This window comes from Sorex fumeus, unplaced genomic scaffold (assembly GCF_029834395.1).
Source record: "Sorex fumeus unplaced genomic scaffold, SorFum_2.1 ptg000026l, whole genome shotgun sequence".
Lineage (NCBI taxonomy): Eukaryota > Metazoa > Chordata > Mammalia > Eulipotyphla > Soricidae > Sorex > Sorex fumeus.
This window is the reverse complement of record NW_026606083.1, coordinates 5,340,183-5,366,729: the sequence shown is the minus strand read 5'-3', so window position 1 is coordinate 5,366,729 and position 26,547 is coordinate 5,340,183. Positions and strand designations below refer to the sequence as shown.

Here is a 26,547-nt window from a genome sequence, read left to right as displayed (position 1 = left end):
GTGACATGAAAAAAACAATCCCGTTCACAATTGTGCCCCAGAAAATCAAGTACCTACGAATCAGCTTAACTAAGGAAGTAAAGGACCTGTACAAAGAAAACTACAAAACGCAACTTCAGGAAATAAAGAGGACACAAGGAAATGGAAAAATATCCCCTGTTCATGCATCGGGAGAATTAACATTGTCAAAATGGCAATACTTCTCAAAGCACTGTACAAATTCAATGCAATCTCTATTAAGATACCCATGACATTCTTCAAAGAAATGGAGCAAACACTCCTGAAATTTATATGGAACAATAAGCCCCCACGAATAGCTAAAGCAATTCTTGGGAAAAAGAAAATGGGAGGAATCAACCTCCCTAACTTCAAACTCTACTACAAAGCAGTAATAATTAAAACAGCATGGTACTGGAACAAAGGCAGAGTTGCAGACCAATGGAACACGGCTGAATATACTGACATCTCCCTCCAAACATATGATCATCTAATCTTTGATAAGGGAGCAAGAAATGTGAAGTAGAGCAAGGAAAGCCTCTTTAACGAACTGTGCTGGCAAAACTGGACAGCTACATTCAAAAAAAGAGGGGGGGGGTCTCAGATCTTTGCCTAACACCATGTACAAAAGTCAGATCAAAATGGATTATAGACCTCCTTGGGGGTATGGTGCCACCAGCAGGTCAATCTGTACTGTGAGGCAAGTGCATCTGAGCAGCCTGATGGTGCCTTCAGACTTCCAGATATCCCAAAATTGCTGCTGTCCCTTTGGCCAGACCCCAAAAACTTGGGGCAAAGTTGACCCAGAAAGTAAACGGCCAAAAGTTAGGTATGTGGGAAACACCCACAAACCACCTCCGGCTCAGCTATATAATTGGACGCATGGCCTCTCTGGTTCCTGATTGAACTGCTTAATGGCCATGATCCCAGAGACTCAGAAACAAATCTCGAAACCCAGCGGCTTTTGGAGAAATGCGTCTGATCCTTGCAGTAGGTTACCAGTGCTGGGCGAACCCAGGTGGAAATAGGTTTCATGCCATGGCTTGTTCCCCCTGGCGGCCCAGTGGCCGCCATCCTTCAGAGGCCACTGGACAGTCAGGTTTGGGTCCCCAGTGACGAGACATTTTGGGCCTCACAGGATGGGGGTGGAGCCGATCCTGTCCTCCTCACCCCAACAAGACCCCAAGTCATCACCAACGAACGGCCTCTCTGGCTCCTGATCAAACTGCTTAACAGTTAAGATCCCAGAGACTCAGAAACAAATCTCGAAACCCAGTGGCTTTTGGCAGAAATGCGTCCGGACCCCACAGTACATTATTGTCGCTGGGCCATCCCAGGGAGGAAAGGGTGTTGTCACTCCACCTGCTCCCCCTTGGCGGCTCGGTGGCCATCATCCTCCAGAGGCCATTGGACAGTCAGGCTTGGGCTCGCAGTGACGAAACTTATTGGGCCTCATGGGATGGAGGGGAGGGGGGAGCCAGGCCTGTCCTCCCCACCCCAACGAGACCCCAAGTCATCACCCACGAACGACCTCTCTGGCTCCTGATCAAGCTGCTTAATGACCATGATCCCAGAGACTCAGAAACAAACCTTGAAACCAAGCGTCTTTTGGCAGAAATGCATCTGGACCACATAGTAGGTTACTGTCGCCAGGCCACCCCGGGAGGAAAGGGTGCTGTCCCTCTGCCTGCTTCCCCCAGGTGGCTCGGTGGCTGTCATCCTCCAGGGGCCATTGGACAGTCAGGCTTGGGCCCACAGTGATGAAACTTGTTGGGCCTCACGGGATGGGGGTGGAGCCGGGCCTGTCCTCCCCAACCCAACGAGACCCCAAGTCATTGCCCACGAACGGCCTCTCAGGATCCTGTTCAAGCTGCTCAATGGCCATCATCCCAGAGACTCAGGAGCAAATCTCGAAACCCAAAGGCTTTTGGCAGAAATCCCTCCAGATTTAAGTGCTAAAATTTCAGAATTTCAAAATCACAGGGCCCTACTGCAGCCACGCGACATCTGTTATGTTATTCATAACCAGCAATAGAAAACAAATTGTCTACTGTTGCCTTTTCAGCAGATCTGAGTGTTGGGGTAAAATCTCAAATAATGGTGGGTCTGGTGTCGAAATATTGAATGTGATCAAAGTAGAGAGAGAGTGATATCGAAATCATCTGCCCCACAGGCAGGGAAAGGGTTTGGGATTGGGGTATACTGGGGTTGTGGTTGGTGGAGAATGGGCACTGGTGAAGGTACGGGTGTTTTATTGTATGACCGCAACTTAGACCTGAAAGCTTTGTAGCTGCTCTCACGGTGATTCAATAAATAAAATTACAAAAAAATGAAAAAAAAAAAAAAAGTAAGGTGAAGTTCATGCCCAATTCAATCAGCTAATCAGTGGCTGAATAAATAGCAGTACTCCTACATTAAAAAAAAAGATGGATTATAGACCTCAACATCAGACCGGAATCCATAAGGTACATTGAAGACAAGGTTGGCAAAACCCTCCATGACATTGAAGCTAATGGTATCTTCAAAGATGTCATGCCACTGGCCAAGCAACTGAAAACTGAGATAGACAAATGGGACTATCTTAAACTAAGAAGCTTCTAGACCTCAAAAAAAAAAAAACAGTGACCAAAAATACAAAGATAGTGTACAGAATGGGAAAGGATATTCGCCCAATACTCATCCGACAAGGGGTTGATATCAAGGATATACAAAGTACTGGTAGAACTTCACAAGAAGAAAACATCCAACCCCATCAAAAAACGGGGCAATGAAATGAACAGAAACTTTCCAAAGAAGAAATCCGAATGGAAAAAAGGCACATGAGAAAATGCTCTACATCATTAATCATCAGGGAAATGCAGATCAGAACAATAATGAGATATCATCTCACACCACAGTGACTGGCCCACATCCAAAAGAAGAAAAGCAGCCGCACATGCAAGGGGAAAAGGCAGCTCAGATAGAGAAGGGAGCACCAAATAAAGGGTGTTTGTAGGATCTTCCCAGGATGGGAGATGCATGCTGGAAGTAGACAATAGACTGAACATGATTGCCACTCAATGCCTCTTTTGCAAACCACAGCACCCAAAAGGAGAGAGAGAACAAAAGGGAATGCCCTTCCACAGAGGAAGGGTGGGATGGGAGGGATGGGGGAGTGTGAGGGATACTGGGATCATTGGTGGTGGAGAATGGGCACTGGTGGAGGGATGAATGCTCGATCATTGTATAACAGAAACCCAAGCACAAAAATGTGTAAGTCTACAACTGTACCTCATGGTGTTTCACTAATAAAAATTAAATAATTAAAAAAAATACATGCTTTGGGGCTGGAGTGATAGCACAACGGGCAGGGTGTATGCCTTGCACACACCCAACCCGGGTTCGATTCCCAGCATCCCATAGGGTCCCCTGAGGAGCACCAGGAGTAAGTCCCGAGTGCATGAGCCAGGAGTAACTCCTGTGAAACGCCAGGTGTGACCCAAAAAGAAAAAAAAAAGAATACATGCTTTGGTAATCTTTTGCTTGTTGCTCTGCCCTTCCAAGTGAGTCTCACCTCAGGCTGCTATCACTGGGCCTATTCCTAAAGTAGGCAGAGCCCACCCCTACTGGGTGGGTCCTGGCTGCCTACACCAACCCCATCAGATTAAGGGCCTACATTGCAGTTCCTAAAGTATGCAGCCGCCAAAGTGGCTGAGTATAGATCTGCTCAGAAATGACTTGCTGTTCACAGTTCTTTCTGTCATCCTGTGAGGCAGAGCAGAGAGATGGCTTAATCCCTCAGCATATTCCAGGACGGGATACTACAAAGATTCACCTCAACACAAGAATACTAGAAAACCAATGGGCAACACGTGGAAATCCACAAACCTGAATGAGCAAAAACTTATCACCCAAAAACAGTATCGCATAAAACAAACACCAGCAAATCCTCAATTTCTTTAGAGACACTATGAGGAGGATGTCCAATGAGTTAAAAAAAAAAGATCACAGGTAGTCAGCAAAGAACAAGGAAGTATGAGAGCAGAAATGGAAAAACTACTGTCATCAGAAATGAACACGGCAGATGATACAGAAAGTTAATAGTTCTTACAAAAGAACAGCAGAAGCGGAACCAAGGATCAAGGCGCTCTAAGAGGAGGAGGCAATCTCTAGGATACGGTTACTGAAAGGTTATCAAGTTTATCACTTTACCTCCTTTTAGCATTCAGTTCTTGTCCAAAATGATTATTTCCAACTATCCCTGGATCACTGTCATAGTGGTCCTTTCACTGTCCTAATCGCATTTCCCCCATAACTTGTGACAAGCTTCTACCATGGATCAGTCCTCCTGGTCCTCATTTCTACTGTCTTGGTATTATTCTCATAATATGTATGTAGATAGATAGACATCCTGCAAATGAGTGCGACCATTCCATGTCCCTCTGTCCCTCTTTCCCTCTGCCAGAATTTAAAAAAAAATTTTTTTGTGGGGGTCTTATGTTTGTTTTTTGGGGGTCATACTTGGGGGTGCTCAGTGCTTACACCTGGCTCTGTGATCAGAAATTACCCCTGGTGATGCTTGGGGGACTATATGGAATGCTGGGGATTGAATACAGGTCAGTGTTGCATAAAGTAAGCACTCTACTAGCTGTGCAATCTCTCTAGTTCCTAAAAACAGATGTCATGAATGGCTTCAGGAAAGAAAGAGAACACAGTAATACAGAAAACCTAGATTTATTCGTTAAGTTCTTACAAAGACCAAACAGGTATCACCTGACGTACTTGGAGGACTTCACCTGCCTCCACTGTTCTATTCACACTTAAAAGCCTGAGACCTGCCCAAGACAGTCCAGCCCAGGCAAACCTGGTGTCAGTGGAGGGATGTGTGGCCAGGCAACACCCAGAGTCCAGCAAGAGGTGCGCAGCTGAGTCCCCCAGGCAAGCTAGTTGGTGAGCCACTCCTATGAAGGAAGAGAAGGGTTGCTGGGGAAACCTCTTCCTGGGTCAAAGGTGAAGGGACTCTTTATGCCTTAAGGAAGTATGTGTTAGATTCATCCTTTTTACCTTCCAATCTATCTACACCCCAACGCCTGCACTTTCACCTTAAAGTCTACTATGTTCCAGAAAATGCATTACTGAGGAGGCAGAGATTACAGGTCAACTCAGAGGGCATCTAGATACAGAATGCTCTGGGAAAATAATAAACTACAAATAACTGCTTAAGTTAATTCACCTTTGTTAATAAAGGCTATAGTTTCTTCTGCTAATGACAAGATGTTGTCTCAGCTCAGTCTGTCTCAAAAAATAACAGGTTCAGGAGAACACTAGAGAGAGAAAGACTTCCATCAGTTGCCATGCCACAGTAGAAGAGGCACCAAGTTCTCCCACAGTTATGAGCAGAATCTGGAAAACAAGAGGTAAATAGACCACAGTTACTCTAAGAATGGTTATGATATCAGTCTTTATAATAGTACAATCAGGTCATTATCACCCCATTTAATTGATATGGAACAGGGATTAAGAAAAATTATCTGCTCTGTCTAAAGACATTGCCAGAACATGAAAGAACTGTGTTCATGTGCCTTCCACTTGGACCATCCCAGGCATTAAGAGGTCTAGGTTCCATTATTCTGAAACTCCTAACAGCCGCACAGTTTAGCCATTCACTCCTATACAGGCAAAAGCAGGGGGCTGAGGCAATAGCACAATCCAAAGATTCCCCATTAAGAAAAGTAATGGAATATCAACATCTGAAACTAATACCGGAACATATTAGTGTTAGAATTTAGCAACATCAGGGCTGGAGGGTAGGGCTTTTGCCCTGCATGTGGCAGACCTGATTTGATTCCCAGCATCCCATATGGTCCCCCGAGCACCACCATGGGTCCTGAGTGCAGAGCCAGGAGTAATCCGAGAATCACCAGGTGTGAACCAAAAAGCAAAAAAAAAAAAAAAAAAAAAAGGGGGGGGGATTTAGCAACATCAACTCAGTAAGTTTAATTACAGAGGAAACATTGCTGATTTTAGATTGGTAACCAATGGAAAAGGAAATGTTGTGGAAATAAGGAAAGTGATATAAATCACGTAACTCTAATAGAATTATTTTTCTGATATTTCACTGACAGGAGTGACAGTAGAAAGCCATTCATAGTGTGAACAGCAATGTTCTATTTGCATTTTGAAAGGAAATGGAACTTAGCATATGAAGTAATTCACTACCTACTTGAGTGACAGTGGTAGAAACCTCATTGAAATACATCCAACTCATTAACTATGAGCTTCAATAAAATTAAGGACTTGGGGCTGGAATACAGTGGGTAAGGTGCTTGCACTGTGTGCAGCTAACACAGATTTAATCCCCAGCATCCCATATGGTCCCCCACTACTGCCAAGAGTAATTCCTCAGTGCAGAGCCCGGAGTTAACCCTGAGCATGCCAACTGTGGCCCCAAGGCAAACAAACAAAAAGATTAAGCTCAATTAAAAGTTTAAGCTCAATTTGGATTACTTTAACTTCCTAAATCGATTGAAATGCAGCAATCTATGCTTTGTTTTCTGATAAATGTGTTAAGATTTCAAACATGGCGAGGAGAAACAGAGCAGCTCGCGACATGGTTAAGGAAGCCAACTCTCCCATTCTAAGAGAAGAGGTGCCAAGGCTCTATGGGCACTCTCCTCAATCCACGAAGATCGTGTCTCACTCTTTGACCTACTTTCAGTCTGATACAAGACTTGACCTGTAAAATGGTCAATGAATATTAAACTAATCCCCCTTATTTAGATACAATGAATTCTTTTTTGTTTTTGTTTTCGTGGGACACGCCTGGCAATGCTCAGGGGTTACTCTGGCAGTGCTCGGGAGACATGGGATGTCAGGGATCGAACCCGGGTCGGATGCATGCAAGGCAAATGCCCTACCCGCTGTACTACTGCTCTGGCCCCCACCTTGATTTCTTAAAGGGAAAAAAATCAGAAAGAGAAACAGATGACAACTGGCCACCCCTGGCGGTGCTCAGCTGCTACTCCTGACTGGGGCCCATCTGCAGTATTATGGGGATGGAGCCAGGTCTCCTACATGTAAGGCATGTACTCTAGCTAGCTGAGCCACCCCTCTGGTGGGCCCTTGGTGTTGGTTTTTGAGCCAAGTCTGGCAAAGTTTGGGGAACCATTTGCTGTCAGGGATCAAACACTGGGCTCCTGCATGCAAAGCATATGCTTGAGTTCTTTGAGCATCTCCTCAGCCCAGTAACTAACACCTTTCTCAAACTGCTCGTAAGAGTTCCCCTTAACTGTAAAAATTAAAATGACTTCAACAGATGCTTATGTTCAGGGACAAAGGAGAAAAGAAAATGACTCACCTCAAAGCACCAAGAATCAATCTCAATGGTCAACATCTGCATCTTCAAACTGTCCAGCAACAACAGGGGCAGCATCTACCTCCATCCCATCTGAAAAAAAGACAAAGAAAGCAGCTGAGCAAATACCCTGAGCACTTCTAAGAAAAGATTCCACTTCCATCTTCAGAGGAAGACAGTGCCCTACGCTGGGAAAAAGACAGTTACTTCTTTGTTTTTTTTGTGTCACACCCAGCGATGCACAGAAGTCACTCCTGACTCTGCACTCAGGAATTACCCATGGCAGTGCTCAGGGGACCATATGGGATGCTGGGAATCAAACCCAGGTCAGCAGCCTGCAAGGCAAATGCCCTACCCTCTGTGCTATGGCTACTGCCCAAGACTGTTCTTTTTGGAAAATTAACATAGCAAAAAGCAAACTGATAATAGAAAATGTCAGTGAATTTCACAAGGCTGAGGGGACTCTGGGGGCCATAAGGAATGCCTGGGATCAAACCTGGGTGAGCCATATGCTAAGCGAGTGCCTTCCCCACTGTACTATCTCTATTGGCCTCTAGTTCATACCTTTTTTTTTTTTTCCCTTTTTCTTTTTGGATCACACCCAGAGATGGATCGGGGTTACTCCCGGCTCATGCACTCAGGAATTACTCCTGGCGGTGCTCAGGGGACCATATGGGATGTTGGGAATTGAACCCAGGTTGGCCAAGTGCAAGGCAAACGCCCTACCCGCTGTGCTATCGGTCCAGCCCCTCTAGTCCATACTTTTAACATTATTTTTGTAAATTATGAACGTCAACACTGATATTTCAGTTGCTATAACTGTTCAGTTACAGGTATTCAGTGTTTTGTGTATATCCTTTTCTTTCCTTTTTGTGTGTATGGGGGGGTGGGTGTTGATTTGGTGAGCAATCACCCAGTAAATGTTCAGCGGCCACTCCAAGGTACTCAGGGACCATATATGAGTCAGAGATCCAAATGGGGCCAGAGATATGCAAGGCAAGAACGTTAATCTCTGTCCTTTGGACTACCTCTCTGGCCCAACATTTTTGTCTTTGAAGCTATGGTCCCTGGAAGGGTTCTTACTGGGCTAGGGAGATGATTCAGAAGCTGAGTGTAGGCTTGTGGTCTCTCAAGCACTGCCAGGAATGGTCCAACACGGTCACGGTCACGGTCCTCCCATTGTTCATCAATTTGCTTGAGTGGGCCCAGTAACGTCTCCATCATGAGACTTGTTGTTACTATGTTTGACATATCGAATACGTCACGGGTAGCTTGCCAGGCTCTGCCGTTGTGGGCGAAATACTCTCGGTAGCTTGCTGGGCTCTCCGAGAGGGGTGGAGGAATTGGAACTCGGGTCGGCCATGTTGGCTGCTTGTAAGGCAAACGCCCTACCACTGTGCTATCGCTCCAGCCCACCCCCCTCAAACTAAAGCACACTTACAAAGATTCTGTAATTAAGGAGAAATGTCAATCTAAAGCAGTGGCGAGGTTGGGTAGGTGGGAAGGTGGAGGGCTTGTGAGTACAATGGCCAGTACTACCCACACTCTGAGTCCAGGGGTCAAGAGCATCTGGTCTCCAGCAACCCCTAGCCAGCAACACAAACAATCTGTGACCCTGGGGCATTACAGCAACAACAAAGGGAAGGGAAAAGAAAGGTTCCCACAAAAGGGGCAAGTGTGTAGGGAAGACAGTAAAGAACACGCTTTATATGCATGAGACCGGAAACGGTCAAGGGAAAAGGCAGGGAGGACAGTCCAGGGGGAGATAGCTAAAGGGAGTTGGAAGTTATGTAATAATTTCCAATCTATGCAACTACATTCAACACCCAGCACTAAAAAGGGTGAAAAGGTGGGGGCAGAAATGACCCTGAGAGTCCCCAGGTGCAGAATAGCTGCAGTGGTGGTCCCCAGTAAGGCAGGTCCTGAACAGTACCACATTCTCAGGTCCAAGCACTGACACACCTGTTCTGGTGAGTTTTACGCGGGTCGCCCGAAGTCCCTCCCACAAAAAGGCAGAGTTCAGTTGTAGAACAAATGCCTTGGCATGCAACACCCTGATTTTGACCCCCAGCATGGCCAATTTTTTTTTTAATAACATTTTAAATTCTTGAAGCTAGCAGTCTGCTAGAGCACTCGGCATCATCTAAGCCACCTCACCCTAAAGCCCATGTTACACCGTCACTGTGAAACACTGCAAAGAAGGTGCTCTCCTTGCATGTGTAGGCCTGCGTTCAATCCCCAGGACTGCATAAGGTCCCTGAGCACTGCAGGTGTGAAAATGCACCCTCACTCTCACCCCTAAAATTACATTCTGAAGTAAAGCACAATTTTTTGTAGCTTGGAACAAAATTTTAAAAGGAAACTATGTAAAGGCTTGCCCTCTTAAGCCCATCTTCTCCCCTGAACCTGTATTCTGCTTTCTCTCCCTTCATATCTAAGTAAATTATGTTCAATAAAAATTATCTTGTGGGGGGCTGAAGGTTAGGAACTAGTGGAGATGGTGGCGGCTGAGCTAGTCGCAGGGTCACCTTGCTTTGCGGGCGATTCACATCCACTTATCTCAACACTCGCCCAGCAGCCAGGGAATCAGAAACACTATATGGAACTGAAGGCCAATTCCAACCTGCCCATTTTAATCCGATGTGCAACCCAAGCTGTGGGCTTGCCATTCCTTTGGTCAAGGAAAGTAAATCTCGCTGCACAACTTCAGAGCAGATCAGGTTAACAACTCCCTGAAGTAGGTGCTAGGTGGCAAAGTCTGCAGCCTCCAGGAGGATAAAAAGCACAGCCCCACAGCCTTTCTTCTGGAGCGACTATGGCATAGAAAAAGAAATTTATCTTCCCGTTCTTTATAAGGCTCGTGCCCTAAGAGGATGGCTCAGGGTAAACAAAGACAAAAAACTTGCTTCATACACACAGAGTTATGTAACAGTTCCTAATGTATGTAACTCTACGTTTGCTTCCTACACTACAGTTGATTTTGAGATTTTCCTTGTGTTTCCAGAACATATACGACTCTTTAGGGATTACAGCTTCCTTGATCCTAAAGCCTTCTTGTGCTTGAGACCTGACACTCACCTTCATAATCCCGTAAGGAATCTTCTGTCCGTACCCCAGCCATGTTGTACTGGCTACTCGTGGCCTGGGAAAGCATCCCTTCTAACCGCTCCAGGGTGGCTTGGCCTTCCGCTGTTAGGTGGGACAATCCTTCTTCATAGGTATAAAATGTAGGGATGTCCCCCTGACCTTGTTCTAAACAAATAAAGAACTTTTAATCTATCATGAAGCAAACAGGAGAAAATGAATAGGCAATGATTTTTTTTTTTTGGCAATGATTTCTGACTGAAGCAAAGATACAATAAAATGGTCTTCCTGGAAAATACTTTTCGGCTTTTTTTGTTCGTTTTAGAGCTGAATTAGTTCTTTCTTACTCCTGACTCTGCTCTCAGAGATCACTGCTGGCAAGGAGCTGGGGACCAAACCTGGGTCGCTGCCTGCAAGGCAAACACCCTATCTGCTGTCTATCACTCCAGTCCCCCCGGAAAATACTTTTCAAAATACAGACACATAAATTCAGGCTACGTGGTGGACAAATATGCAAAGAAAATGTCATTATCTTTTAAGGTAAAGAGCAAATACCTCATGATGTCTCACTAATAAAAAAAAAAAAAGTAAACAGCAAATCCCAAAGAATCAAATGTCCAGGGAACTAAAAAAGGTGGTGTGTGTTCTTAAAGTCTGGGAGTCCTAAATTATTCCTAAATGATAATTTTACTGATGAGTATAAATTTTCCCCATATTAAAAATACAATGTATTCCTTTTTTAAGAATCAGAAATCCTAGGGGCCAGTGTAATAGTGGACACACTGAGGAAACCACGCAATGTAAAATAAATAAAGCACAGTTCTTGAAAGAAGAAAAGTATAAAGTTTGTGAGCTGCTTGAGGGACCATTTTAAAGATGGGAGATGATGCAGGTTTCAAGTAGTGGAAGGCTTGTTCTCTGGAGACATTGACTCAAACACTCCTGATAACCTCTTTTCCTGGCTACAACTTTCTTCTAAATTTTTTTTAAAAAGTTTGTCACCATGAGATTAGAAAGTTATTCATGATTGGGTTTTAGGTCTACCTCCTAAAATTGACTTCACCAGTGCCCACTTTCCTCCAATTGCCCTCTCTGCCCCCATTTCCCCACCAGTCTGCATCTCTATGAGGGGCACTTTTGATAGTATGTTTCTAAATTGTAGATTACAGTCCTGCCACTTACAGGGTTTCAGATATGACTCTTGACCACCTTTCTTCACCACCTCCTCCTCCTGGCTGAACAGCCTTCCACCGTATTGGCTGGCCCTTCCCAGTCCTTTCAGGTGACATGTTTCCAACTGAAAGTCAGTTCCCATGTTCTTTTTCATTGTCTTTGGGCACGTTATCACCCATTATGAGTGGGTGAATTATATCCCACATATATGAGTTCATTCTGTGTCATTCTCTACCTCTGAAGAAATTCACTCAACATGATAGGCTCCAGATCCCTCCATGTAGGGGCATACCTCACAGATCTATCTTTTTTATTTATTTTTGCTTTTTGGGTCACACCCGGCGATGCTCAGGGGTTACTCCTGGCTCATGTACTTAGGAATTACTCCTGGCGGTGCTTGGGGGACCATATGTGATGCTGGAAATCGAACCCGGGTTGGCCATGTTGGCTGCGTGCAAGGCAAACGCCCTACCCGCTGTGCTATCGCTCCAGCCCCTAGATTCATCTTTTTTAATGGCTGAGTACTACTCCATTGTACCAGAGCTTATCCAGTCATCTATTCCTGGACACATGGGTTGTTTCCAGTGAATGAGAGTCCCTTTCTCACTGCATGATGCTAGCAATGATTGTTCTTGTTCTTTTTGATTTGTGTTAGTCTGTGGCATGATATCTCATTGCTTTTTTGATTTGCATCACCCTGGAGACTAGTGATGCAGAGTATTTGCCTTTTGGATATCTGTATTTCCTTTCTGAGGAAGTTTCTGTTCATCTCTTCAAGATAGGTAGGATGCTTGTCTCTTATAAAGTTCTACTATGTATATTTGGATCAATATACCTCGTATCATATGAGTGTTGAATAAAGTTTCTCCCATTCTGTGGGTCATTTTTATATTTTAATTATCATGTTTTCAGATATGAAACATATCACCACCTCCATTTTGCTGATAACATCATTTTAATAACACCCAAACATTAGCCAAGCAGCAAATGCTGGTCGACTTCGACTATGAGTGTGGAAGGGTCGGACTGCAGCTGAATCTCACGAAGACAATGTTCATGAGAAACAGACTTGTTCCTGACATTCTAATCGCTCTCAATGGAAAGAACATCTCCGAATGCAGCAGTTGTGTGTAACTAGGTAGAGAACTCAAATGACAAACGACCTGGCACCTGAGTTGCGAAGGAGGAAGAGAGCGGCATGGAATGCCTTCAAGACTGTCGGAAAAATAGCTAAGAGGACGAAGAACTTCCGGCTCCAGGCATATCTCTTCAACTCTACCATTCTTCCTGCATTAATATATGCCTCAGAGACTTGGCCCTACGAAAACAGGATGACAACACTATTCCAAAGAGGAATCGAAAGAGCTATGCTTGGAGTATCACGCTTCACTCAAGAGAGAGAAGGAATCCGGAGTTCTGACCTCCGTTGACGAACGAGAATCAGGGACGCTGTCTCGTTTGCCAAGGTGTTGAAAATCAGATGGGCTGGACACGTAATGCGATTTGGAGACGAACACTGGACTAGAGCTGTTACCAAATGGATTCCACATGACATCAAAAGAATGCATGGTCACCCACCTACGAGATGGTCAGACTTCTTCGTCAAGACCCTGAACGAATGGTTTGAAGCTCTTTGTGTTCCTGAAGCGAGCAGACGCCATTGGGCTACACTAGCACACAACAGGGATGAATGGAGACATTACTGGCACCCGCTCGAGCAAATAAATGAGTAACAGGATGTCAAGTGATCAAGAAGTGATGTTGGGCTGGAGGGATAGCACAGCAGGTAGGGCATTTGCCTTGCATGTGGCGGACCCACGTTAGATTCCCACAATCCCATATAGTCCCTGAGCACCGCCAGGAGCACTTCCTGAGTGCAGAGCCAGGAGTAACCCCTATGCATCGCCGGGTGTGACCCCCCCCCCCCCCAAAAAAAGTGATATTTTCAAATACAAAAGCTTAAATGTAGTCCCATTTATTTCTTTGCTTCTATTCGCTTGGAAAGTGGTATTTCATTCTACCTTTAGCTTCCATGGTGCATGGTGTTACAGGTCTGAGTTCAGTTTTATGGATGCAGCTGACCAGTTTTCCCAGCAGCATTTGTTCAAGAAGCTTTCTCTGCTACACTTTAGTTTCTCGCTCCTTTATTGAATATTAACTGACTATATGTCTGAGGATCTGTCTCAGGGTATTCAGTCTATTTCACTGATCTGAGGGTCTGTCTTTATTGCATTACCATGCTGGTAGTAGAGTTTGAAGTTGAGGAAAGTAGTGCTTTCTAGTACAGAGTTGGTAGTAGAGTTTGAAGTTGGGGAAAGTAGCACCTCTTATGTTCTTTTCCCTACAGATTGATTTAGCTATTCTGGGAGTTTATTGTTTCATACAAATTTCATGAGTGTTAATTTATTTCTTTGAAAAATGTCATGGGGGGCTGGAGAAATAGCACAGTGGGTAGGGCACCTGCCTTTTACGCGGCCGACCCGGGTTCGATTCCCAACATTCCATATGGTCCCCCAAGTACAGCCAGGAGTAATTCCTGAGTGAAGAGCCAGGAGTAACCCCTGTGAATTGCCGGGTGTGACCCAAAAAGTGGAAAAAAAAAAAAGAAAAATGTCATGGGTATCCTTATGGGGACTGAGGTAAATCTATACAATATTTTGGGGAGTATTGCCATTCTGATATTAATCCTCAATAATTAATAAGCAGGGGATGTATTTCTATTTCCTTGTGTCCTCTTTTATTTCTTGAAGTAGTATTTTGCAGTTTTCTTTGTACAGGTCCTTCACCTTTTCAGGTAAGCTGACTCCAAGGTGCTTGGCTTTCTGAGATACAACTGTGAACAAGATATATGTATATATATATTTTTACTATCTCTTGCTTCTCCTTTATTATTTATATAAAAGAGAGCCATGGACTTTTGCATATTAATTTTGTAGCCTGATACTTTACTATATAAACCTATTGTTTCTAGGAACTTCTTTGTAGTCTGCAGGATTTTCTAAGTATAATATCATCATTCGCAAATACTGAGAGCATTACTTCTTCCTTTCGTATCTGGATGTCCTTGTCATCTTTTTCTCACCTAATAGTTATAGCAAGTACTTCCAGTACTATATTAAATAGAAATGGCGAGAGTGGGCAACTTCTTGTGCCTGGTCTTAGAGATGAAGCTTATTTTTTCCCCCACTAAGCATGTATGTCGTGAGCTTCTGGTAAATGGCACTATTTTGAGGTAAATTCTTTCAATTCCCATTTTTTTCAGAGTTTTTATCATGAATGGGCACTGGGTCTTGTCAAATGCTTTCTGTGTCTACTGAAATGATCCAAGAATTTTTCTTTTATTGATGTGGTATATTACATTGACTTGCATGTCAATTAAACCTTTCTTGCATCCCTGGGATGAATCCCCCTTGGTCATGGTGTATGAGCTTTTTGATGAGTTTTCGGATTATATTTGTTAGTAATTTTTGAGGATTTTTGCATCTGTGTTCATAAGGGATAGTGGCCTTTAGTTCTCTCTCCTCCTTCCGTCCCTCGCTCTCTCTCTCTTCTCTCTCTTTCTCTCCCCCCCGCCCCCGTTTGGCTATCAGAATGTTTGCTTAATAGAAACTATTAGGAATCATTTGTTTCTTCAATTTCCTGGAAGAGTCTGTAAAGGACTGGTAGTAGGTCCTCAAAGGTTTAAAAGAACTAACTAGCAAATCCATCTGGGCCTGGGATTATTTTGGATAAGACTTTTGATTACCATTTCAATTTTCTCAATTGGGATAAGGTATGTTTCTAGAGCTACAACTTTCTCTCTTTCATTTATCCTGTTTATTTCTGCCCCCAATAATCTTTTACCCTCAAATCTGGAAAACCTACAAATTTATTAATTTGAATCAGGTGTAAGCTGTGCCTTTTACTTTTACATGGATACTTGTTAAAGATAAAGGAACCAGAAGCCCCTACCCCTAGTACAAATAAAATTTTAAAAATGAAACACGAATACATATACTCAGAAAATCTACGTTAGAGCCCAGAGATAGTACCGTGGGTAAGGCATTTGCCTTGCCAAATGGCTGATCGGGTTCAATCCCTAGCATTCTCTATCCCCCTGGATATCTCCAGGAGTGATCCCTGGGTGCAGAGTGAAGAGTCAGCCTTGAGCAGTCAGTTTGTGACCCCCACCCCACTCCACTTCACTAACCGTGTGCTTCCACATCATATTCTTCTCCATCATAATCATCTGAATCTTCATCCTCAGGATCTGGATGCAAAGCCTGGCATTCACACATTGCAGTGAACATGGCCTCCACTAAACAAAAAAAATTAAACTAGTGAAAATTTATTTTTTCATTACATGCACAATACAAATTTAATGTCCATGCACAATACAAATTTAACAAAACAACTATCAAAGCAAATAAACACTGGGCAGAAAGCAGTTACAGAACCTGTTAAGTTCCAAGTAGTGTCAATCTAGAAACTGCTTCATGGAAATAAACAAGTCATAAAAAAAAAAAATCCTGTTCGTTGTCAATTGTTGAGACTACTTCTGCAAAGAGTACATGTGCTGGTCCAGGAACCCTGGGTTCAGTCCCCAGCATTGCATGGTTCCCTGAGCACTTCCCCAACTGCAAGGCGAGGCCCCAAAGGAGAAAAAAAAGAAAAGGAGTCCTGATATAAGTAAAACCTGTTTCACCTGACAGGTACTTTCCTTCCAGCAATCTCTGAATTACCTACTTAGGAATTGCCAGAACTGGTCTGCCTTTATCAGTAAATAGCATCAAGTAATATAAAATAAACAGATTCCTACATTCACAAAACAACCAAGTAACAATGTCTATACTCTCACTACATTCACAATTTTTCATATGAACAGCACAATAATACTGCATAACCTAAAATGATGGGGGGAGGGGAGGCAAAAGACTAGAACAATAAAGTTAAGTGTGTTGATGGGAGTAGGGGCGGGGTGGGGGAGGGGAGAGAAGTTGGGGGCATGGCAGGGAGAGATGCTTGGTACATACACAATACAGAATCCAAAGATTACATTTAGTCTAAGGATGCAACTCAATGGTTGAGTACATGCTTTGCATGTATAAGAACTTGCATTAAATCCCCAATATTTCCCTCTTCCCACATAGAATGAATTATGAGAAACTTACATGCTGATTTATCACTAGGCACAAATCTAAATTCAGCAATAGGCTCATCATCATCACTGTCTTCCTCTTCTTCATCAGAAACAGATGCTTTTACTTCCTCTAGAATGGAGTAAAAACATTTTTCAGTTAATGCTTAAAAAAAAAAAACAAAAAACAGAGTTTGCTAAAGGCCATCAGGGCCAGCTGGTTACCGAACACTCAAACAAAGCCTAGTGCCTGGTCTAGTCACACTATACCTTCTCAAGCCATAAGCCCAGAGTCAGGGGTGAAGAATCTGAATCTCAGTGAACTCTACAGTGGTTCAACTGCCATTTGTCTACAACTGATGTGAGTCATCAACTATTTAACAAAGTGAGAAAATCAAGACCATAAAGAGTTAGCCGACCCCCAAAAGTAGACAAAACAACAAAAAAAGAAACAAAAACTACCTACAATGGTCAACAAGATGAAAATGTAGAACCGTAATAATAGTACAGAGGGTAGGGCGCTTGCCTTACACACGGCTGAACACAATGTTTAATCCTCAGCATACCATATAGTGCTCCAAGCTTTGCCATGAATGATTCCTGAATGTATAGCCAGAAGTAACCCCTGAGCATCGCCAGGTGTGGGCCAAAAACAAAAAATAATTTTAAAGCCGTATACATGTATTTCCCATGAGTTAAGTATTTTGTACAGAAAGAAATTTGTACACCGAATCATATTTTCTAACAGAAACAAGTATTGACAATCAGCCCCCTCCCCACTCAAAAAAAAAAAACAAAACCAAGAGGATCTGCGCTGGAGATATTTCAACAGGTAGGATGCTTGCTTGCTTTGTGCACAGCCAACCCAGGCTCAATCTCCTGCATTCCATAAGGTTCCCTGAGCGCCACCAGGTGTAATTCTTGAGTGCAGAGCCAGGAGTAAGCATCTCCAAGTGTGACCCCAAAACAAAAACAGGGGCTGGAGTGATAGTTCAGTGGGTAGGACGTTTGCCTTGCATGTGGCCAACCCAGGTTCGATTCCCAGTATCCCATATAATGCCCTGAGCACTGCCAGGAGTAATTCCTGAGTGCATGAGCCAGGAGTAACTCCTGTGCATCGCCAGGTGTGACCCAAAAAGCAAAAAAACAAAAACAAAAACAACAGAAAGAAAATCTATGTACAATAACCTAATCACATTGTTTTACAGACAGCAGAACACAAAAAACCTGTGATTTCTACATCATAATGGACTTCAAAATATAAGTGAATGAAAAGTCTAGCAGCAGAATTTAAAAACCATTTTTACTAGAATTTACATACAAACAAAAACACTGCATCATGTTTAGTTATATGCAGTTCTTAAAACAATCTTGGGATGGCTGGATCACCTATCAGCTCAGTTTTATAGACTCATGACTAAATCTTTTTCTTTTTTAAATTTTTTTAATTTAGTGAATCACCGTGCAATAGTTATAGACTTACAAATTTTCGTGATTACATTTCAAACAAACAATGTTTGAGTACCCATCCCTACACCAGTGCCCTTTCTCCACCACAAATGTTCCCAGTGTCCCTCCCGCCACCCCCACTCCTTTCCTCATTCTGCCTCATTCCCTCTTATTCTCTTTCTCCTTTTGGGTGTTACGGTTTGCAATATAGGCACTAAGCAGCCATCATGTTTGATCCATGTCCTGACTAAATCTTAAGAGAGCAACTAGGTGCAAAAACTCAAGTACATCCACTCCTCCACCTGAATTAGATAGGACATTAACACAGAAGCTAACTAAGCTCAATCAACAAAAATATTAACAGAACTAACAGCTTAATAAAGTCCTTAGTAAGGACTTAATGTCCCCATGGTGAGATACAATAATTTTCACAAATTTTCTTTTACTAAAGTAAGGTAAAGGCCCTCCCGTTGATCGTCGATTTGCTCGAGCGGGCCCAGTAACATCTCCATTGGAGACTTTGTTGTTACTGTGTCTATAATTCCACTAGCCATTTAGTATAGCAAGCAATTAAAAATAAATTATTTTTGGCCCGCAAAGGGGCAGGCTGTTTTTTTTTTGCTTTTTGGGTCATACCCGGCAGTGCTCAGGGGTTACTCCTGGCTCTGTACCCAGGAATTACTCCTGGCGGTGCTCAGGGGACCATATGGGATGCTGGGAATCAAACCCGGGTCGGCTGCGTGCAAGGCAAATACCCTACCCGCTGTGCTATCCAGCTGTGCTCCAGCCCCGGACAAAATTTTTTAAGAAATCTTGGGAGCTGGAGAGATAGTACAGCAGGTAAAGCATTTCCATTGTATGCACAAGACCCAAGTTTGATACCTGACACCACCTTGGTCCCCCAAATATTACCAGGAGTAAATCCTGAGCATCACCAGGTGTGGTCCACAAACCAAAAAATTCAAAACACATTAAAATTTTAACTAAATAAAAATCTAAAATACCAACTAGGAAGAGGGTATCTCAGCATGATGTTTAATTCCAAAGAATGAAAACAGGGAATGGAATAGGATTATGAGAATTCCAACAAATTATGTTGTTTTATTTCTTCAAAAGCTTAGTAACTGTTGGAACTTATGCTAGATATTAAATAGTACAAAACTTGCCTTTTACACAGCCATTCTTGGTTTGATCCCTGGCACTCCATAATGTCCCTGAGCTCAGCAGGAATGATCCCTGAGCACTGTCAGATGTGGCCCCCAAAATTAATAGCACTGCACTGTAGCACTGTCCTCTTGTTGTTCATTGACTTGTAATGTCTCCACTGTGAGATGTAGTTACTGTTTTTGGCATCTCGAACATGACACGGGTAGCTTCCCAGGCTCTGCCTTGCAGGCAGTATACTTTCAGTAGCTTGCTGGGCTCTCTGTGAGGGACAGAGGAATCGAACCTGGGTCAGCTGTGTGCAAGGCGAATGCCCTACCAGCTGTGCTACTGCTCCAGCCCCGGATGTAGTTTATTTTTTTTTTTGTTTTCGTTTTTGGGCCACACCGTACGGTGCTCAGGTGTTACTCGTGGCTCTACACTTAGGAGTTACTTCTGGTGGTGCTCAGGGGACCATCTGGGATTTTGGGGATTGAATGTCCTACATGTTGTACTATTGCTCTGGCCCTCCAGGATGGAACTGAGCATCAAAACACATCCTTCCTGGGGACTGGAGCGATAGTTCAGCGGGTAGGGCATTTATCCTCCACGTGGCTGACCCGGGTTCGATTCCCAGCATCCCATATGGTCGACCTGCTACAATTAAAGACCTGATCTTTAATGCTGTTATTCTAAGAATGAGGGGTCAGGGAGATTGTTCAAAGGGTATGGTGCAATAAACCTCAATAAATCGACTGAGGCCTTAAAACCAAAAAAAAAAAAAAAAAAAAAAAAAGAAAAAGAAAAAGAAAAATCACCACCAACTAAACTAAAGACATCATTAAGCAGACAATGTATACTGCATTTTTTGGTTCTAAATTTATATTTGATTCTCTTTAAACATCTTTGTTGAGATTTTTAGAATAATTAAAATAATCTAACGCACTCAATGGGTCTGGAGCGATAGCACAGCGGTAGGGCGTTTGCCTTGCACACAGTCAACATGGCCGACCCGAGTTCGATCCCTCCACCCCTCTCAGAGAGCCCGGCAAGCTGCCGAGAGTATCTCGCCCGCACGGCAGGGCCTGGCAAGCTCCCCGTGACGTATTCGATACGCCAGACACAGTAACAACAAAGTCTCCAATGGAGACGTTACTGGGCCCGCTCGAGTAAATCGATGATCAACGGGAGGGCCTCGAGCAACGCACTCAATAATAAGCTTAAGTTGAGAGAGCAAGCCAATGAGAAGACAAAAAAAGGCGGAGCTGGAAAATCAGAAAGCAAATGCTGGGGAAATATATCCAAGCATGTGTATGTAACTTACGACAAAAGTAGATTCCAAATGCAAAGAACTGAGAACTGCTAAAATAAATATGACCCAGGAAGATTCTTCTTTCTATAAAACTATGTCAGTCAGAAATAATTCACCACAATCTCATCAACTTCAAGAAAACATTCATTTAGGGCAAATGCTTGAAATACCCAAACCTACTCAATCCTTTCCTAGATTTGGACTCTAGGCAGTTACATTTTTAATAACCTTGCCAAGATTTTTTCAAACGTTCAGCCTACAATTTCTGTTAAGTACTGGAGCTAGAGTGCTAGTATAGTGGATGGGGCTCTTGTCTTACATGCAGCTGACTCAGGTTCTATGTCTGGCATCACATACAAGCCCCACCAGGAGTGATTCCTGAGCACAGAGACAGGAGTAAGAACTGAGCACAGGTGGGTGTGGAAAATTCCCTCCCAAGTCCCCAGACTTGACCCCACAAAAAGAACTGAAAACGACTATGATCCTGTAATTCTGGATGAAACTAAGCTCAATGAGAATTACATGCCTGCCAAGCTAATGACAGTCTCACTTTTTTTCTTACACTAGCTTTATTCAAAAACATCTTTACCTTCTCAGTCTAGAATGATAGTATGGCTCTTGCACATGGTGGACCCAGGTTCAATCCCTGGCATCCCATATGATCCCCCAAGTATGCCAGAAGCAGACCAGCAGCAAGTCCTGGAAGGCACCACAGCGCTGGAGATTTCTCTGGGTCCCATATCAAGCTGATTTCACCTGGGCATCCCAGATGGTGCAGGTGCAATCTTCCAGATGGAATCCTGGTGACCAAGCAAGGCCTGTTAGGTACCCGAAAGTCAGACTGCAGCCATGATAGGCCGCAGCTAACAAAGTTTTTGACTAGGCCTAAGTTCCCGTTTCCCAGAAACTGAACTTTTAATTTCTGGTAAAGAACTGCTAAAACATCTGACTGGTCATGAGGGGTCACTATGTCCATTTTTTGGAACAACCAGAAACTATTATCAAATGTTGACTAATTGCTGACAACTGTTGCTTGGTCACTGTTATCATAGTGCTTGCTCTACCTTGGAACCTATATAAACTGCTTGCACTTGGACGTTGGGGTCGCTATCAAGAGACCACTTTGTGGGTGATAGTTGACCCCAGTTAACTGGAATAAAACTCCTTTGCACTTGCATGACTGTCTCTCTCTGACTGAGTTGTTCATGCCCAGTCATTCGTGACCCGAAAACACGGGTAAAATAGGCCCAGGTATGCAGGTTCCAGAACTAAGTCTCGAAGCTGTGTGGCAGCAGTGGAGTCAGGCAGTCCCTCCTGGGCTCCCTGCCTGCTCTTGATGCTGGATGTAATGCCCACAACCCGTTTCCAGGAGCCATCTTAACGCACCAACAGCCAGGTCCAGAAACTCCCAATTGAATCCCAAAATGGATTAGCTCCCTACAGAGATGTCTCTGGAACCCAACCATTTACAGTCTTAGAATTCCAGAAGTGTATGAACAATTTTGCAGCCTCTCATTATACTGAAAATGAGCAACGGACAATAAATGATCTAGTGTCTGCCCTGGCAGGCAGGCTTGAATGGTGGTGGGGAAATTCGAGCAAAATATAATACCTCAAAGTAACGAGAGAGTATCGGGGAAATTGTCTGCCATGAAGGCAGGGTGAGGACTGGGATCGGGGAGGGGAATATACTGGGGACATTGGTGGTGGAAAATTTGCACTGGTTGGGGGATGGGTGTTCGATCATTGGATGGCTCAAACTCAAACATGAAAGCTTTGTAACTATATCTCACGGTGATTCAATAAAATAAAATAAAGCAGTGATCCCTCAGTGCAGAGCCAGAAGTCAGCCCTGAGCACGGACATGTGTGACTATCTTCACCCACTGCCAACGCTCTAACACCTATGAACATTTCACAGCAGCATTTGGATGTGACTGTCTTAGTATGCTTCTAAAACTTTTGCATTGCTACGAATAAATGACTATGCTATTTGGTTGTCTGTTTGGAGGCCACAACCAGCAGTGCTATTTTCTCCTGGCAAAAGTGTACTATTTCTCTGGACCCTGAATGAAACATATAACACCACTGTTTCTAAAATCTCAGTGATGGAAAGTTAACTTTGTACCCTACACCTCCTCCATTAGCAGTCTAACTACAATCCAAAGTCAATAGCTTTTATTTTCCCTTTATTTTTCTAATTTTCTATCTTTCTAATTTTTAGATATTTAATAGAGTCACTTAAGAAAAATCTTTTCATTTCCTCTCATTTTTTGTTTTCACTAAATTTTTATGATTTTTGACATCATCTCCAGCAACAGAATATGGGAATCCTTGTAACCCACAGCTTCTTGATGGCACAAGAGACCCCTGAAGCCTGACTAGGCTGTGAGGCTGCCCTGTGCTGGGAGGGCATATCTTCTGTACCCTGGTCCCTGCTGGTAGAGGGGCTCCTCCTTCCTGCTTTGCAGCTGTGGCATATAGATGCAGACAGCCAACGTGGGAGGAAGGCAGCAGCAAAGGCTGAGGAGAACTACTTGAATAAGACAAAAACATACCTAAGTTGCAGTCACTTCCAGAGCCCTGTTATTTCTGTTCTAAACTCTTGGAAGCACAAACCAGATAGATCCAAGCTTCTAAGGGTGCCAGATAAAAATGATTTTCAAAAAGACAGAGAATTAGGGTCAAAGAGTAGTGCACTTAGATGCATGCTGCCACCCTAGGTTCAATTCCTGACACCCCAGATGGTCTCCCAAGCTCTGCCAGGAGTGATCACTGAGCACAGAGACAGGAGTAAGCCCTGAGTACCATTTTGTTGTACAAAAACAAAACAGCTAATAATGAAAAAACTATTAAAACCACTAGTCCATAGTAACTGAATCACTGATTTGTAAGAAATTTATAAAGTTGGGGTCAAAACAATAGTACAGCAAGAAGGGCACTTGCCTTACATGCAGACACCCCGGGTTCAATACCCAGCACTCCAGATGGTCCCAAGTCCACCAGGAATGATTCCTGAGTCCAAAACCCAGAGTAAACCCTGAATACTATTTGGTGTGGCCCAAAACCAAAACAACTGCCCCCCCACCCCAAAAAACTACAGATTACTTTCATCTTGAAGAAATGGGGTGGGGAGGGGTATTATCTACTCTAATAAATGAAAATAAGGCATTTGTGTGTGATATGTAACAATGAAAGGTGTGTGTGTGTGTGTGTGTGTGTGTCCGTCCTGTTGAAAGGAGTGAGGTTCAAAACGAATGTATGCGTCTCAGTCTGGATCTCCCCCAGGTCTTTTTAAAGTAAAGCGTGCAGGCATGCTGTTTGGGGAGAGGGGGGAGAGCACCCCCTGTGTACAAGTAGAGAACTAGAGTATTTTCCTAGTCTGGAATCCTTTTTTAAAAAAATTTAAGTTTAAACACAAGATTGAGTACATTGTACCTACCTCCAAATTTGGCATTCACCATGACATACAAATGCTCTCTTGGATAGGCATTGAGGTCCCTGGATACTGCATGCAAACTAATGTTGGGGTACTCCAATGAGAACCCTAATCCAGAGCCATCTAACCAAGACAGGCGGCTGAAAAACAAGTTTTAAGTAATTTTCAAAAAAATATGTTAAAACATAACTTAATACCCTACCATTTAAACAAAATTCAAGAGTACTGCTTAGAAACACTACCCAAAACAGAAATTCAACAGCAGGATCTTAATCTTTTCTTTTCTTTTTTTTTTACCGTGGCCACATCAAGAGTACTCATTGGTTACACAGTGCAACTTCACTTTTGGTGCTGGGTCTGCCTCGACTATTAGCACTAAAACCCTGGTTTTAGTACTAATGTTTATATATTTATTTATTCCAAAGCATTCCCTCTACACCTCTGAGCTATTCAAATCCCTGGAACTGAATTCCTTCAAGACCAATTCTGAAAAAAGAAACAAAAGACTTCAGTGTTTTCTTCCAATTAAAATTCCCAACAGGGCCAGAGCGATAGCACAGTGGGGAGGACATCTGCCTTGTACTCAGCGGCCCAGGTTCAATCCCCAGTATGGTCCCCCGAGCACTGCCAGGAATAAATCTTGAGCGCAAGGCAGAAGTAACCCCTGAGCATCGCTGGGTGTTACAAAGGAAAAAAACAATTCCCACTGGCTAGCGAAATAGAAGTAGTAGAGCTGACTGGGTGCTCCCCTTGCACTGGGTTGGGCTGGGTTCAATCCTTGGCGCCTGATATGGTTCTGAGCACTGCCAGGAGAGTTTCCTGTGCAGGCCCCGAACACCACCGGGGGTGGCCCCAAACAAAAACATGTCCAACAACTCTGAAATACAAGTTTTCTCAAGTCACATGCGTGTATTCTCTTTTTTTTGGTTTTGTTTTCCTTTCTCTTTTTGTGAGTCCAGAGTCTCATGCATACAGAGTAAGAGATTTACCACCGAGCCTCATCCCTGGCCCCCTTCCGGTGCGTGGCGGGATTCAGCGCCCATCGGACTCTTTCAGGTTCTATGGGCCAGATGGCCCAACGCAGAGCACGGCTCCCCGGGGTCCTCCCGCCAACCCCCTACTCTCTTGGACCCTGAGCGACCACCTGTGAACGGTCGGGGAAAGGCCCGCGCTGCGAAGGGCGCACTGGGCGTGGGATGCACAGCCCCTCAGGCGCGCCGAGGGCAGAGTACTAAGAACCAGGGACACGGCCGCGGGTGGAGAGTCCTCCCCAGGGCCGCCCGGGAACCTCCACACGGCCGCAGGTGGACAGTCCTCCCCCCGGCCGCGCTCGGAGCGTGCCCAGCGCCGCCGCGCCCCGCGCCCACCTCTCGGCAATGTAGAGCGTGCCGGTGCCCAGCCCCTGACCGTCCAGCACGGCCTCCGTATCCGCCTGCTGCCGCCGCACGCCGTCCGCCGGCCCGGGCGGCGGGAAGGTCCTGAGGAGGCTCATGGCGCCCAGGCTCGCAGCTGCCGCACACTCGCGGGCCCCGCGGCGCGACCGGAAGTCGCGCAGATTCCCCGGAAGAGCGACTCGCCGGCCCCGGAACAGCCGTTTCGTCCACCATAGACACGAGCCCTTCTAGGCTCCAGGCAGCTCCGTCCACCATAGACACGGGACCTTCTAGGCACCCGGTGGGCGGCCTCTTCCCCTACTTCCTTATCGCGGCTCTCTTTCCGAGGCGGGGCGAGGCCCGGTGCCGCTTTCGGCCCCGACCGTGGAGGGTAGGAAGCACCGAGTAAGGGATGCCACTTCTAAGAAGAGAGGAAACACCCGGGGTCCCCGCAGCACGGCTAAGGGGGGAGTGGAAGGATGTAGCGCCAGATGGTTATTCTACAATGAATCGAATCTGGTCGTTTTAATCTCACCCACCCCAAAAGCGCAGATGACGGGATGACAGGGTGGGAAGTAGCAGCCAATGGGTGAAGGCCCAGCGGGCACAGACTCGAATGCAGGAGAAGGCGCCGCGCAGAGCCCGGCGAGGCCTCGCCCGGGAGGCCCCCACGTGCACGCTGCCTCCGGGAAGCCAGGGCGCCGGGTGTCAGGGAGCCTGGGGCACAGCGTGGAGAGGTCGGGCAAGGGGACATGGTGACAATTGAGCAGACCCGCAGATGAGGAATGTCGAAAGTGAGGACGGGGCAAGGTCAAAACCAGGTCCTCATATATTGGGAGCAGCCAGGATCCTGACCCTTGGGGAACGTGGGTCCATCTGTTTGACCTGTATAATCAACTTATCTTCTGAAGCAACGGAGTTTTGTTTACAAATCTTTCCTACAATTCTCAAGAACCCACTAGCACAGGCCACTCTTATCCAAGTCCTCTACAGCTGCCTGAGCCCCACTGGGTCACAACTCACTTGGCAGCTTGGTCTTGGCCTACTCTGGTGCTCAGCACCTGACCGTGGAACTCCTAGGCAAGAGCCAACTGCATCTATTGGGTAAAAAAACCCCTTGGTTAGACAC

The 26,547-nt window shown here is 44.7% G+C and overlaps 1 protein-coding gene across 2 annotated transcripts; it reads right to left on the bottom strand.

Annotated features, from left to right (window-relative positions):
- Nucleotides 1–4,700: 4,700 nt before the first annotated feature.
- Nucleotides 4,701–25,596, bottom strand: CLNS1A (chloride nucleotide-sensitive channel 1A). 2 transcript variants are annotated; one of them, XM_056114625.1, is made up of 7 exons: nt 25,413–25,594; nt 24,049–24,185; nt 16,738–16,836; nt 15,777–15,884; nt 10,409–10,582; nt 7,334–7,423; nt 4,701–5,379 (listed from the first exon to the last, which is right to left on the bottom strand). In XM_056114625.1, the coding sequence occupies exons 1-6, from the start codon at nt 25,535–25,537 to the stop codon at nt 7,356–7,358; spliced, it is 711 nt and encodes a 236-aa protein (XP_055970600.1). In that variant the 5' UTR covers nt 25,538–25,594; the 3' UTR covers nt 4,701–5,379; nt 7,334–7,355. The 2 variants fall into 2 exon arrangements, with proteins under 2 accessions (XP_055970600.1, XP_055970601.1); XM_056114626.1 differs by lacking the exons at nt 15,777–15,884; nt 16,738–16,836 and having other exon boundaries at nt 25,413–25,596.
- Nucleotides 25,597–26,547: the final 951 nt, after the last annotated feature.